The following is a 16,599-nucleotide window of genomic DNA, read 5'->3' as shown; positions in this document are numbered from 1 at the left end:
TCCAGATGTATACAAGATAACACGCGCAAAGCATATCTACCTTGATAATGCCAGCGATGGAGGTTCGTATCTGGAAATATATGGACAATGCTTTAGTAATTCTATCACATGAATGTATGCCAATGTTACTGTTAGTAGACTATAATTCTAATTTTATATAGATAGATACTTTTATTTTTTTTAAATATTGCTTAAAATTGTTATTCTTTCGCTTGAAACTGTTTTAGGCCATCGAAAATGAAATCTAATGGAAATGTGCATTTCCCCTAATAAGGAAATGTATATTTTTGAAATATTAACTACCTAGGTATACTCTAATGTGAAAAAGAACTTCTTAAGATATTTGATATCAAGTAAATCGATTCGAATAATCACATATAACAAAAACACCTGCGTGAACAGCTACAATTTTGGTATACGCTTCATCTGTTTCCTGTACCAATTAATATTTCAAGGTACAAATGTGCTCTAAATGGAAATATTTCAAATTAACATAATGGTGTATTATGAACCGGTATCGTTATATGACAGAATACCTTACCTTACGATCATCTTGACGTTCTTCCAAGACCTACCAAAGAGGAAAACAATTAATGAATAGATACGCATTGTTAAATTGATGCTAAGTAAATATTTACCAAAAAATATTTCTACGTCACCTAGATCAATAATTTAAATAGAATTTTATTCTGCATTCGATATAGCTTAAGAAAATTATCTAGTGACATTTGTCCTAGTCGGTTTAGATTCGGCGCTTTTTTTTATAAGAAATGGAGTTAAATAATCAAGCTTTCGAAAGTTGAAGTTGATAATGTTAAATACATAATAATCACCGAACACGACTGTAATACATGTACATACACGTACTGTATCAAATATATCTATGATGTTGGGGTGAGAATTAAGGACAAAAAAAAAATAAGAGGCGAAGCACGACATGTGAATAATGATTGAAGAAAAATGATGGTATATAAATGAGTCTTGTGTTACGGTAACCCGACTTTTCCCAGATAACTTTGTCGATGAGTCAATTTATGATGAGATAAGTATCTATGGGATGGCAAGTACATGCCATCATATTAACGCTTGGTTATCAATATCTCAAGGATCTGAGAATAAGTTACAGTTACTATATATTTGAACCAACTAGAGTGTCCACAGACCATCATAGAGGTTTTATTAATAACTCCAAAAAATTTACACCATTTTTGTTCTATAATTAATTCTTAGATCCCTGTGATCCATCTGATAAGTGAGGATGTGGAAAAGTGAAAAATCTTCAACAGATTAAAACCTTTTTGCAGCATGCTCTGTGTTTTTTCTGCTTTGTTCGATCTAATGAATTTTTAATATGATTATGAACTCTGCTCTATACTGCGGTATGAACCAGTCATGAATGCTAAGTGCAATATATAACATATTTAGTTACTTAAAATCATAAAGTTGATTATGGAAATAATTGAGAAGAATCGACCGAAGAAAGAAAGAAAAAAAAACCGACTTTGTTATAGCTTACTTCTGGACAGGTGAATTTTTTTTAAGAAAATGAGAGGAAAACAAAAAAGAAAATAAGGAAAAAAGGCAGACAATATCCAACAAACTGAGCCAGTTAGATAGCACTGTTCTTACCGTACCTTTTCAAATAAATCTCCGGCTCGTGACCACGGTATCGTTACGCCTTTGTCCACCAGAGCTTCAGCAATGTTGTACAGATTCCCCTTGAGAGCATACAACAGCAACTCTTGCGCAAACAAAGGACACTTCTGAACAAAGAGATGCAATAGGGGTTTTGGCGCCCACCATAGAATGGATGATTTCTTTGATTTTCTTTTCCTAGCTATGCATTATATAATTCACAGAAATTATATATGAATGCACCAATTAGAGGTGTTTGACAAAGTCTAAGATGGTATATGACTGTCAGCCATCTTGTTGACGGATCGGTTTCAAAACATAATATGTATAACTAGATCCGAAGATTTATATGAAAACTGAAATAGTTCTCACCAGTACTTTAAATAGCGTTAGCAATGTCTGTTTACAGACAAGGGAGACAGGGGATTTGAATAAGTAAGGAAGTAGAACTTTAAGACCTGTTTTTTCAAAAGAGATTAATAATGTTTTTCCTCGTTCTCGTGAGCTTTCTTGCAAGAAAGAGTGGTCTGAAATATTTTTAAATAGTTTACATGCAATGACTCGAATTTACCGTGTTTTCGGTCGATGTAAATTCCTTATCAGTTTGAACTATCTGATAAAGCATATGTACTGCAAGTGGAGACGGATTCGCCTTATTCTTTGAATTCTTATCAGAATCTTTAGGTTGAATGGAGGACTGTGTTGGCAAAACGGCAATGCCTCTGGGCGACTGTTTTCCCTTTTGTTCAACTGTAGTGATAAATAAGCAATTAAAGCCCATTCAATCGATAGGACCAGGCAAACGACAACAGACCTATTCGACTCTTTCTTTTTTATGAACAATGTTGATTTTTCTGATATAAGAAATATTAGCAATGAATATATATGCTTCAGTTCAAAATGTTGGAAATGAAATGAGTATTCTGTATATAAAAATGGCCAAAAACATGCAGTCCTTCCAACGATAACAATGTTTTCTCTATAATTGCAATTAAACTAATGAAGACTTATATACTTTCTTAGGCTGTTGTTTATTCATATCAAAATAAGAATAAATAAAATAGGAACTTTTGTGATAATTACCCGAAACATTTGTATAAACCGGTGTAAACTCAAATTTCGCATCTTTACTACCATTGGTTCCTGATGTATCTGGACCCTTAGACTTGTTTTGAAGTGTACCTCCTGATGTACCGCCCTCTTCAATTTGAGCGATGGCCCAGGCATGAATGATGCTCTCACTCACTTTATCCTTCATTGCCGTTGCCTTTTCGGTATTTAAAACAAACTCAGAAACCTTAAAGCAGAACAAAGTCAACATAGAGAATATAACAGTTCTTCACGAAGATCATAATGTTGATTATATGAAATCTAATCAAGTACCATCAACGTTAAAATAGTCTATGGATAAAAATGGTTTTTACTACGGAATGTAAAAGTGAAAACAAAACCTCGAGATTCATGATGACAAGACCATACAAGGTATGTATTAGATAGAAACAACTAGATTGTAAATACAAACACTTCATCGGAATTTATTCAAAATGCTCTTCCGTATTGATAGGTGCCACAAGTGTAATTATTACAGGAGACTAAGAGAACTTTGAAGAAGGAAATGCCAAGGATAAAAAGGTGAAACAGATTTCCTGGTCCAAGAGATTTTGACTTTCTATTCATATGTCAAATTTTGTGATAATAGGTAAAGAAATGAAGCAGTTAGAATATTGACAATGATTTTTTGTCTAAACAAACTAACAGTAATCTATCCATATGTGAAGCTTGGTGAAAATGAAGGAAACAAAACAATAATTTTAGTGCTTACAACATTTTTTCTAAAACTCAAACCGATGATCTAGAAATTCGCAATTGTCTAAGGTAGTATTTGATAACCTATAATTACGTAAAATTTGGTGATGTTCCGTGTAGAAATGAAGACACGAGAGCACTGACAAAATTCATGTGAACAGACAGACAGAGATGAAAATTACGGTCGCCCGATTTTGCCTGATAGTGAAGATGCAAATGAAAATTGATAGGTAACGAAAAAATCGGATTTTATGCTCAAAAATGTTATTTTTTAGTACATTTTTCATATTTGGCTTGATGCAGCAAAAATGTTTCCCAGCAAAGAGGATCCTTAAGTTTTACTGAATTTAAAGAGAATGTTATCTCTATAATTTTCTTAGATATCATGGATTGTGTATTTACACCCCGTTTTGTGTATTTACACCCCGTTTAAACTAGTGATATTTTTGTTTATTATACCTCAAATGAGAATCCTGCATTCTGATTGGTCGAGAGATATTTGGTATTTTACACTATCACACGGCGGGTAACGTTAGAACAATAGGAAACAATAGACACGTTCGTAGCAAAACCTAGCAAAAGGGTGATAGTGTATTTTTTGACAGTGCAAAATTTATTAACCGTAATAGTTTGCTAATGGTCGAAAAGATGCGCACTAAGTTTTTCTTTGTTCGACGCCATCTTTGTTTTTTGAAGCGACGCTTCAAAATTTATCTGGAGCTATTTAGTAAATAGTTTTTAGAATGCCAAATTAGTTAGATTTAACAAAATAGAGACAAGACAAAAAATTTTCACTAAATGCTTATTTGGTTTTCTTTTTATAATGCAATGGATTGTGACAGTGATATCTATTATACTCGGGGTGACACTAGGCACTGTCACCCATTGCAAATCTAAAACTAGGTTTTGTTTCTAGTATATAATAAAATTATATTTATGTCAGTGCCTATACCCTCGAATATCACTTCTTAGGATGTACACTTGGGCAGATTACAAAGTTTATAAAAATGTCCATAATGTTAGTATTGGACATCTGGAAAAGTAACATCTGGCCTTAAGTATTGTTACTGTTGACTCGTAAATTGTTGTGTTGTTTGTAAATTTTGGCAAAAATATGCAAATGATTGTACATTTCAGTTTATCAAGTCCACAGCGGTACATATTTCTGTCACCAAATAAACATGCCATTACTAACATGGCGGATTAAACTTTACAAAAGAAAACCCATCGAGTCCTTTTTTAACATAGTACAAGTGGCGGTTGTAGATTAAATCATGCAAATATGGCATATATGGAGGTGCTCTAATTGATACCAATGTATATATTCAATGTTATAATGTCATCTGAGCATAGTGATAATACTGTTTTAAGAAAACAAACTACAGCGGTTGAACATTTCTAGTCTTTGTAACATGTTCAGTGTTCATAACTGTATATGATATAAGTATTTTTGATGATTGAAATGCCTTCCTATATGCCATATTGGCATCATATGATCTACAACCGCCATTGGCATGACAAGGTTATAAAGTACTCGATGTGTATGGGTTGTATAGTCCACACAGAGAAGTGTTTGTTTAAAGTTGTATGGTCTATCACTTTCGCTCTTTTTGTCATAGTGAAGAGTGTTTAAGTGTTATACATATTTTTCTCCGTTTGTCTGAGTTTTAAACTTTCTAAATTTACCACTTTTTATAAAGTTGCAGTACTGGAAGTATTCTAAATTTTAAAAATAAAAATCTTTTTAACGTGTACACGTGAAAAATAGGCTCGAAAGAGGCCGAACAAAACATGTGGTCGACCTCTGCAGCAAACTGGATCTACAAAGAAATTAATGTTCGCACATTACAATACTTGATACACACAATATTTAATTACGGCAATGTGTGAATTAGATGTTTCAAATGCTCGCTCTGTGGACATATACCAGAACGATTTGCTCATATTAGCCAGAAGGAAAACGTAAACAAACCTATGTGCGCTTACGCTAGTTACCCTGATCACCACGTGTAGGACGTGTGGTAGTCAGTCACGTGATACGATTCGGAATTCCGACAAAACCCGAAGGTACTGAACATGGCGGTGATTGAAGGCGTTTTATTCAAAACCAGGAATATATGATCCCTAGATTAGACTTAAAAAAGAAGATACATGTCCATGTTCCAATATCAAATGTTAAAAACGACATATCGTTTCAGTGAAAATTACAAGAAATACAACTTTAAGTATACCTAGGCAAAGATATATTGGCATACAAAATATCACTGGTTAAACAGGGTCTAAAACCTTCAGAAGGCCGATGCAACCTAGGGTGATGATGTCTCTCATAATTCATACATTTCAAGTAATCTAAAAGTTATATGCAAAACTATGACAAGAAAAAGTGATAAATGTCAAAAGGTTGAAAGAAAAATGGATCATTAATTATACCAAACTTCGGAAATATAGACTGGAAACGAATATAAATAATTCCATTCAAAACTCAAAAAAGGTACAATACTTTTCCGGTTTCAATAAAGGTAATATAATAAATATAGTTTTGCCTTGAAATTGATAGATTTAACTCTTGTTGGTAAACCTATTCTTTGTAATGAAAAAACAGAAAAACGTTTTTGTCTATTTGTTTACATACATTATCTGTTGCTTTTCACATTTTTTCCGTCCGTTTTTCAATTTCCATTGACAAAATCAGCTTATCTTATACTCACGTAACTCCTGTTTTCAATGATGATGTTCAAATTTTTCTTCAGCTCATCGAAATTTGCTTTGGAGAAACATATTCCGAACAGCAGTGATGCTTGTTTCTTCAGTTTCGTCATTGCATGTTCATCTCTATAAAAGAAACATATATAATATATAACATTGAGATAGATAAAAGATGGAGTTCAATGTTATATTGACTATATGACATTGAATCTAGAGACTAGTCACGGCTATATATCATTGAGGAATGAAGATTATATCCATAGGAACTTAATATTTCTTCATTCATAGAGGCCATTTTACTTAGAGCTTTGTTCCATTAAAATTGCTAACATCTAACAAAAGCTTATCGCAGAAGCGCGTTAATTATTTTATTGCATGAATTATTATCTAATTACAAGAGCTGTTATTGAAACGTCACAAATAATATATCTTTCTATTGTTGTGATAAAAGTAGCATTATACTCGAGACAAAATCCAATGAGGTCGGCTGCCATTCCTGATCCTCGTATAAGCATCACAGGGAGTTTACTCTTTACAACGTTAGCCACATGATAAATTGTGTCCAGGCCTCCCTCAACAACAATCAAAATTGTTGGTATTTTTAGTTCTGAATAAGTAAGTATAAAAATTTAATGTAAAACTTATATCTAAAACAAATTATAGTAAACGTACCTATACGTTAACATGTTCATGTAGGACATTGCTTTTACCAATATAATTTCTTAAAACAATGATCTAGATATCGCATATCCAATTCCATCATGAATCTACAGATGACCACAGAATCCGAGTTAAACTAGACAAGTAAGCGGTACCGCATACGTAGATATGTATATATTTCGCATACGTAGTACATCTAATATATCTTCCCCGCTAAAAGGTCACATTTGCACAAGGTATTTGTAACCACATGCTACTTACTTATATCAAGTTACAGAATAACTAAATATCGGTCTCTAACAGAAGATATATCATGTTCACATCAGTATTTATTATCAATTTGGATTATTAAGAGGATTGTTAAGTCTTTCCATTCAATAACCTGACCTCTTTTTATCACATAATCCGCCTGATATCCAGTCATCTGCTTTGTATATTAAAGTTAAATAGAATTAGGATTGCTTTTCATTTGCTAGTAATTGGCGGATCGCCAGCTAAGCTGTCAATCAAACCGCACGTGACTTAGCATTTTGTTTTGCGTAAGCTACGATGTTTTCTCCGACATTGAATAGGTACACGTGCGAGAACAAGGCGTTGCTATGTTACACCTTCAGTAAACAATGACGTGAGGTAAGGATCCGAATGTGTTCTGACAAAAATGCGACCTTCCCATTTCAGATCCTATACATATCTTCAGATAACTTGTGTTTTTGGGAACAGAAGATTTAATTTAGGATTTGATTGTATAATAGAAAATACCGTAATACTAACTGTATTCTTTGTCCGACAATTCTAGTGGCGAAACCGTTACTTCGGACAAGGCTTTCTGTATATCAGAAACTGTTTCTTTGTCTTGGAAGACCTTGTTATACACTTCACTCTCGGGTTGTTTCATATTTTTGGACAATACTTTTAGCTTAAAGAAGACTTTGTTTTCTTTGCCCTGAAATGAAATGAATCATAATATATATGATCACTCTTTCATATGTCCGAAGTGATATTATGAAATCACAAATGTAATATATGCATACATGTGTATTACAAACATAACGTGGACCGTATTCTAAATGTTCCTATAAAATATTTATCATTATTTGTGGAGTTCACGTTGCAACAATACATCTTACTTTCGATCTAGCTGAGACTTAGTATGGAAGTCAAGTTGTCATTTATCATGGAGCAAGGTTGATCCAGTAAATAACAAATGTTATGCAATATGTGTTTTTTTTTTAAGTTTATAAGATATCGTAAATAATATATCTCTTAAAAGATACGTTAGAAAGATATCTTATAAAGAAAAAATTACATGAACATTTTACATGTATAGAACATCACCTTTTTATATCAGATATCATATACATATTGTTACTTCCGTTTACGTAATTTGAGTTAATTATGGAGCCACGAGCATTGATTTAAAGAAAAAAATTTAAAATGCTTATAGTTCTTATCTTACCGATGCCAATTTAACTCAAAACTCCACAAACGAATGTAGTTGAAAAATATGGCACATACAGTCTACAATTCTCATTACTTATGCGCATTATGTAGTTTCGTTTTCCAATTATATTGCAGTTATCTTATTGAGAGTAACTTCCATATATGTATTAGAAAAAGAAAAGAAAAAGCACTTTGGTATTTGACTTCTAAAACAAATTTATTGTGATCCTTTAACTTTATAGAAATATATATTTAGAATTTAACAATTAAATGAAAAACAATGTATCGAACATAGTCTCAATAAAGTGACTCTGTGGAAAATCACAATGTTCGAGACGGCATGACAGTTCAGATTCAAATCTAGTTCTTTTTACGATTTCTTATAAACGAATTATACAATCTCATTTACTTCCCCTGATAAGATCTTATATAAAAAAATATCTTTAATATTTTTTAAGATGTCATATATACATGTACAGTATAATATATTTTACAAATTTTTAAAAAGACATTTTATAAAGAACAGTATATAAGATATCTCATAAAACATACGACACATTTTATAAAGCATATAAATATATCTTATATATGTTTATGTATTTATTGGTTGTATGTTGGATCAACATAACTCTATTAATAAATGACAACTTGAATTGTCGTAGCCTATTGATAGAATTTCTGACACAGGTAAATTATACTCAGCCATTGATTTTAATGAAAAGAGCTTGGACGTTTTATACCTTTTTACATGTTTCAATTCCAATGAAGAAAAAAGTGTCCAGGTAGGTCTCCTTGCCATTGGACCTTAAGCTATCTAGATCTGCAATCCAATAGTTAACATATCAGGTGCACATTTTTCACTCAAAAATGATATTGAGTCAATGGCGTGTTATGGTCTTTACAATGCTTTAGCAATTTATATGAGAGCTGTACAAACATTTAATTGACTATATTAACATTAATGCAGCGAAACCTACTGTCTGCCACAGATATATCCGATACAGACATTCACAATAGGCGACGTCTACAGTGTTTGTCTGTTTACCTTTAAACGACAGATATGGTATTTAAAACAGCGCTATTGTGTGTTTGATCATTGCATGCCCTCTGCAAATGTAACAATTAAGGTTTCAGAAAGAAAACATTTTCAGTACGTTTGGGCTCAGACACAAAATGAGGAAAACCGAAACCGAACTGTGTTATTACAATATGCCACTATATTTGATCAAGATCAAAACACTGGATTTCCATTTCGAGTATGACCAAAGCATTGTCCTCAGAATTACGTTTGTTTTGAATGCTTCCCAGTATTCTGTGTGTTGATCTACGTTTTAACTGCGATTATTGCGAAAACGCTGATTATAAACTTTCACTGTAACAATATACACGGCAAGGTAATTTTCCTGTAAGCATACAGACAACACCTGACGCCTACCACACCTGTTGTCGTCATCGAAATTGGTTAATGAAAAAAATACGTTTAAACATAGTATTGAAGCCTTGAACTCTGTGACTTTCAATTTTGATGAAGGTCATGCATTAAAAATGTTATTTTAACATTAGTCTGCCAAGCTAATCAGTAATGATGTCTTTTAATGTCAATTGGCCTTTGAACTGGAGATGTTCAATTATTGTTAAATATTTTACCTGTGTGACCTTCAATCGATTTTAAAGAGGAGTCGAAAAACAAATTATTTGTAGACAATAATCTGTGGTATACGTCTTCGAAAAGGAAGGATATAATTATTTAGGTTTAAAGGCCCACTACCTTTCCGAAACGGCTTTTAATTTTCAAAATGGAAATGTAAAGCGAGATCGATAATTTTGTAAGTCGCAAAAGTTATGAACTTACCGTTAATACTACACGTATTATCACCTTCTGAACAATTTGATTAAAATAAATAAAATGTTAATTTTATTACGCGCATCGTCTTATGTTTCCCGCCATCGTCCTAAATACTGCGCGGTACTTGATTTCACTGCGACAGACGGCAAAACAGCGAAATGACTCTCCACTGTTATCATATATTACAGAGGAGATCTTGCATATGTTTGGTGTTGTAACATCATAGGCCATCGGTGTAAATTTTCTGATGTTATTGATGTTTTTAAGAAACAAATATGTTATGCTCCGGAAAGGTAAAGGGCCTTTAATGGAATAAAAAAAGTTACGTTTGGGTGTAAAAAGACTTGTTTACATCATAGAATCATGACCTCACTTTAACCTTAAATAAAAATCGATGTCAATAAAAAAAGCATTTGCACATACTATGACCTGTACCAAAAATCAACTCTATATTGAAACTTGATCGGGTAGGTGACCTCTGACATTTCCACGTCCGTGCCAGGGATCGAACCCCGGCCGGCTAGGTGAAAAGCGAGTGGGTTAACCACAACACCATCCGATCACCCAATATAGCATGTCCGAAGGGCATTTGTGTTCAAAAAATTTAGAGGAAATAATAAGGAAAAACAATAACAATAAGGGATTTTTATTTACATAGAAATCCATAATTACATGGAGGCTTTGCTACGTATATTTTATTGATAGTCTCTGGATATGGTTGTTGCGGCAACAAACTATTCCTTGAAAATCAATCAAATACAACTGTGTTCTTCCAGCGAATTGAACCAAGCAGAGTAAAATTGGTCCCAACAGTAATTCAGTAAATCAGTTTTGTTTTGTTTGATTTCAAAATTAGAATAACTTACCTTTTATTCCCGTCTTAAGCAGTGTGTAATCCTTTATTGCGTCAATCGTCAATTTGGTGACATTTGGTAAGGGTTTGCTATCCGTGGTGATAGACTGTTGTGCTTGGTGTTCACAAATCACCCATGGATCTAAAGAGACAAGAGGCCCAAGGGGTTTAATGGTGACTACTAGTTTCCTATCTTAACAGTCGTACATGAAATTTATTAGATATGGTGTCACGGTTACCATTTTCGGTGTGGGATCAACCCGGTTGTGGTCTGGTCAGGTGGTTCATGGTTTGTTTATATTGCATAGTGTTGGGAACAGCTTTTTTCATGTAAAACAGAAACATTGAAATATGTTTTTTTCATTATAACTTTTTCACAACATGGATTTCTATGTGTGAACAAAAACGGGTACGTGTGACGGTCCGGCATCGTTTCGCAAGCTGGCTTCAACACTAAAACTACACAAGTATATTTAACAATAAACAATTGTGAATATAAACATGTAAATGTCTATTATCTGTGGAACTATAAGAAACCATTTTAAAATCATAATTTGCAAGTATAGAAGTGTATACTTTTTCAAAACATCTATTATGTACTTGGATGTCTGTATTTCTTGAATTTTGATGAATCCATGAATTTAGCGAAATTAAACTCCTCTAATATTAGCAACTATACGATATGAATTATGTGAGTGGTTTGGGAGACTACAGTATGTTTGTTTTGTTACCCTTTGTTATTGGAAAATTTTTGTTCATTTTATCTATCTCACTGAAGTAGACCACCAGGAAAACCCATCCATTCCGGTCACATTATACTGACAATGGACGAACCAGTCATCTTACTCCCTTTATAAAAATATTTTGCTTAATTTGTGCATCTTCAACACAAAGCAAGAGTACTAGTATTTTCGTATTTAGCTACTTGAGTGTTTAAGAGTTACCTTTTTTTTTAACAAAAATTATCCACCCTCTTCCTCCCATATTTAAGCTGAGATGATTTTTTTGTGTATGTGTTTCAAACGGGCGCTTTTTGATAACCCCACATTGGCCCCTTTTTCAATATGTATATTTTTTTTTAAATTTTTACCATGTTTTTTTTTATTTTTATATTTTTTTTGTGTTGTATATATATATATATTCATAATTTCTAAGTAAGCCTACTTTAGGTTGGCTTTTTTCATTCATATTTATCGTTGTGTTAGTCTTGCCCCAGTGAATAGATGCATAAAACACCTTTATAGGCTACGGTGTGCCTCGACCAGATGACATACCCAAGCCACAGCCTCCTCATTTAATGTAGGTCAAAAGTCTGGCGGTGTCAAAGGAGATGTTAGGAGAAAAAGGGAAGTTAGGAAGAAGAAAAAATATCAGATCCCATGTTCAGTCGCCTTTTACGACCATACAATGGATATAAGGACCTAGAGCATTGAGAAATTTTGTATATCAGAGGTACTTACCACAAAAATGGTAATCTAGTAAATAATCTATATATTTAATAAAAATGTAGGAAACCATATCTACTATAAATGAATGATATATGAAAAACTGACATGGAAATACAAATAAGTGAATTTGGTATCATATACATTATGTGATTGTATGAAATATCTCATTGATCGTTTACCATAGCCTTTTTAAATGTTCAATTTCCAAAATTCACTCCGAAGAAATACTGGTCGACGATAAATTTCTTTCACTTTCACTTTTAACTGTTTTGTTAACGTTTGAAATACAAAAAAAAATTATAAGTAGTTTATTGTTCAAAAGGACCGCTCGGCTCGCGATGGCATAACCCTTTACTCTTACTTCAAACGTACCTCCGAAAACGTTCAGGGTGTCTACCAATGCTTCTTTGAACTTCGCATGTGGCCAAGGCTTAGGGACGAACGTTCGGGAATCCCCTACGACAAAGGCGGCCAGACCTGGATCAGGTGCAATTTTGCTCGTCATATCTACAAAAAAAATAATAAAGATATAGGTCAAACGTCACAAGATTATAGCTTAATGAGCTGCAGTTATTGTCATTAGTTTTTACTTATCTTTTAAGGATAAAATGTCTATTTAAAGACTGTAAAACTTTTCTAAATTTTACTTACAACGGGAAAATTGTAATAATGTTGATGACAACATATCAATTCGTTCATTCTTTAGTGTTCATTTGATTTATCACCGTCTCTTTAACCAAACAAGAGACCCTTAGGACTCAAATCATCTGACTTATTGCACAATACAGCACAGTTCAAGTATGCAAATACTTTTTGAATTAATAATAAGAATTAGATAGGATGAGACAACGCAAGGTTTCTTCGATTAACAATTCACGACTCATTGCATACTTATAAGAAACTCTTCAGTAAACGTTTCTGACATATTTGACCATTGTATACATAAATCTTAGTAGCCCTTCATCCAAACATGCTGCAGACCCAATATCGGGTCACTGGGCCTCTCAGTAATCACAAGAATTGATTTTAAAATAATATTTGACGACTATAACCTTGAAAGAAAATCAATACAAAAACGCTGCAGCCCTTTATCCCGGTATACTACAGACCAAATGTATGGTTTCTAGTTTTTTTTATTCACAAGAATTCGTATAAAAGATTTTGGCCTATTTGACCCATGTGATCGTGAATAGAAGTCGAGGTCATTCTTTTTAACAAATTTGGTTGCCCTTATTTTCGACTTATAGGTTATTGAAAAGAGATCATATGAATGATAAATGTCGCATACAAAATACAAAGTCACATGCGGTACCTGGAAGTGGTGATCAGTCACATAGTGTTGTGAACAAAGGGCACACAATATAAACCCCTAATTATGTTCTAGCCATTTAAAATGCAATGCAAATCGATATGACGCAAGGACAAGTACAATAGACCTGTTTATCAGTGTGTAAAACAAGTATTATTATTTGCACAACTGGGTATACCTTGAAATTAGCAATGGTGTCGGGAGTGGTGGTGAACAAGGTGACCTTGTTAACATGAACAACAGAGATTGTTCTTCCTATCCAAGTTTGTTTAAAAGCAAACCTAGATCTTACATTAAAATGAGAATGGGAATTAAAATATTTGTAGCGTGAAAAAAAATCTTAATATGACATATCAAAGTGGAAAAACTCAATTATTTTGTTTTCCATATTTACGGAGGATAGACGTATATGGACACCGTGAAACCTCATAATTACATTAGAACTTTATTATATTAATTAAATAAGGTAGTGACATGGTTATAACAAGCAACATCTGACGAAGAAATTTGCTTTCCCCATATATGTTTTTGTCAGAGCACAAACATGATACCCCATTCGGTGATAAGAATGAAGGTAATTTAATTTTGTTAGTGCGTTTGTTTTTTACAATCATTGTGTCGTCTCGATTTAGCTCTATCACAGATATTATTTTCTTTAATATATGTGTTGAGGTGTATATATCAACATTTAAACCTAGAAGTTTTTGGAACTGTTTTAAAGAGACGGTTATATATCTGAAAAAAAATTTCATGAAATAATACATATAAATTTACCGATACTAAGATTGTTAAAATAAACACTCATATATGCATGGCGAACAGCAAAGTACAATAAGTAATTACTTACAAGTATAGACACAGTTAATTGTGATGATGACAAGAACAAATATGTTCGTAAAGACGAAGTTCGGACAACAACAGAACAAAATCTTGACTTCAGCAAACGTTATAGCAACACAATCTTGGCTACAAAACTCCTTCATAGCAATACGGATCTGACTACAGGATACATTGTAGCAGTCCTGAACAGCAACAAATGACATCAGCAATCATAGCAAAATAGTGACGAGTACAGTCAAGGCAACAAAGGCGTGACTACAGCACACAAAATAGTAACCATGTCTTTATTACAGGAAATATCATAGCAACAAACTTCCAACAAAACAGAAACCGTAAAAACAACAATGGCCTGACTACAACAAGCTTCTCAGCAACAAAGGCATGACTACAACAAACTGCAATATCTTGATTACAAACGTTCAAACGAGTTACAAAAAAATTATAAAATCAACAAAAGTCAGATCAATAATACAACTAGCTTCATAGCAAGAAAGTAATGACTACCGTAAACGTCATAGCAACAACGTCATGACTACAGTAAAAAGTCCTGACATCAGTAAACGTCATAGCAACAAAGTGCTGATTATATCAAGGATCATAGCAACAAAGTCCTGACATCAGTAAACGTCATTACAAAAAAGTCCTGACATAGCAATAAAGTACTGACTACAGCTATCATAAAAAACAACAAAGTCCTGACATCAGTAAACGTCATAGCAGCATCGTCATGACTACAGTTAACATCATAGCAACAATGTCCTGACATCAGTAAACGTCATATCTACGAAGTCATGACTACAGTAACTGTCATGACAACAATGTCCTGGCTCCGAATTCTAGAAACAAACTTAAGTAAAAAAAAAAAACTGACTTAAGTCATAAATTTTCATATAAGTTACATAAGGAGAAAAACTGAAGTTTGACTTAGGTCTGCAATTTGGTTTCGAGAAATCGGGGCCTGATTACAGTAAATGTCAATGCCACGAAGTCATGACTACGGTTAAAGACATAGCAACAACGTCCTGAATACAGTACGTGTCATAGCAACGAAGACATGACTACAGTAATACCATTGTAGCAACGTCCTGGATACAGTAAATGGCATAGCAACGAAGTCATGAATACAGTTAACATCATAGCTTTACAGGCATTTCAGCTACCATCATCTACAATCTCGCTAACGACCCCTAGCTTGATAAAACCACCTCCATCTACAACAAACTTCCTAGGAATAATGTCATGTCTAAACATCACAGAACAAACATTGCAAAGTTAGGTTACAGTCAGTACTTATTTACAGATGACATAGCTATATACAAGCAATCTTAACTCAATTGTTATGAAAGCATAAATCAAATATTAACATCTCTAACATAAATAAGCATTTCATGTATCTGGTTAAAAATCAAGCGTCGGTTCACAATACAATTCAGTGGACACTTGGCATTTGAGTTAGACAACGCTAATTAAAGGTAAACTTACCTTTTAGTTGATGTTTTCACGTCATTATTTCAGATTGTTATTTCCATTCCCAGTAATTCATTGTCCGTCCTATAAACATATTAAAAACTAATATTCAAATTTCGAATCTCTTGCTCAAACTCAAAATGTTTTGTTTCTTTATGAACAGATTCAAACGATTTTGTTTTCGTTTTTGGGAGATGATCAATCTAATAAATCATTGATGAAGCATTCGTTTACCGGACAAAATTATATTATGTATCGATATATGTGTTTGGAACAAACCTATTCCGCTGGCATGAATATTCAGAATATCACTGCCATGTAGGTTGTAGTTAAAGCAGTGGTATGTATGACAAAGGTAGTAGGGTATTGTTATTTGATGATTCGTTTGCTATTTAAACAAACATCAAATTGGCACACCTAATGTGTAGTCAAGAACAAGTTTGGAATGATACGTGACGTGAACATTAGGCTTTAACTGTAGTTAAATCCCATTTCAATTGTATCTAATTATAATTTCTGATGAAAAGACATGAACAATAGGATTTTTGTATGGAACTCGAATATTATCCTACTGAGATGCACGACATGG

At 33.2% G+C, this 16,599-nt stretch overlaps 1 protein-coding gene across 2 annotated transcripts in view; it reads right to left on the bottom strand.

Moving 5' to 3' along the window:
• LOC138330566 (transient receptor potential cation channel subfamily M member 2-like) overlaps positions 1–16,599 on the bottom strand; it is a 38,638-nt gene that overhangs the window by 20,295 nt on the left and 1,744 nt on the right. Inside the window, exons 1-13 of one of the 2 annotated variants that reach the window (XM_069278130.1) lie at positions 16,290–16,376; positions 16,026–16,094; positions 12,767–12,901; positions 10,960–11,088; positions 8,988–9,067; positions 7,579–7,750; positions 6,610–6,754; positions 6,150–6,273; positions 2,719–2,932; positions 2,207–2,385; positions 1,635–1,763; positions 542–571; positions 41–70 (exon numbers count right to left, since the gene is read on the bottom strand). In XM_069278130.1, coding sequence (XP_069134231.1) covers positions 41–70; positions 542–571; positions 1,635–1,763; positions 2,207–2,385; positions 2,719–2,932; positions 6,150–6,273; positions 6,610–6,754; positions 7,579–7,750; positions 8,988–9,067; positions 10,960–11,088; positions 12,767–12,899 — 1,365 coding nt within the window. In that variant the 5' untranslated portion in view covers positions 12,900–12,901; positions 16,026–16,094; positions 16,290–16,376. Of the gene's footprint in view, positions 1–40; positions 71–541; positions 572–1,634; positions 1,764–2,206; positions 2,386–2,718; positions 2,933–6,149; positions 6,274–6,609; positions 6,755–7,578; positions 7,751–8,987; positions 9,068–10,959; positions 11,089–12,766; positions 12,902–16,025; positions 16,095–16,289; positions 16,377–16,599 lie in introns of those variants that run through there. The other variant, XM_069278138.1, reaches the window with a different exon arrangement.

This window comes from Argopecten irradians, chromosome 1 (genome assembly GCF_041381155.1).
Source record: "Argopecten irradians isolate NY chromosome 1, Ai_NY, whole genome shotgun sequence".
NCBI classification, from domain to species: Eukaryota; Metazoa; Mollusca; class Bivalvia; order Pectinida; family Pectinidae; genus Argopecten; species Argopecten irradians.
Note: the sequence above shows the minus strand (reverse complement) of the source record. Positions and strands in the feature narration are given on the sequence as shown.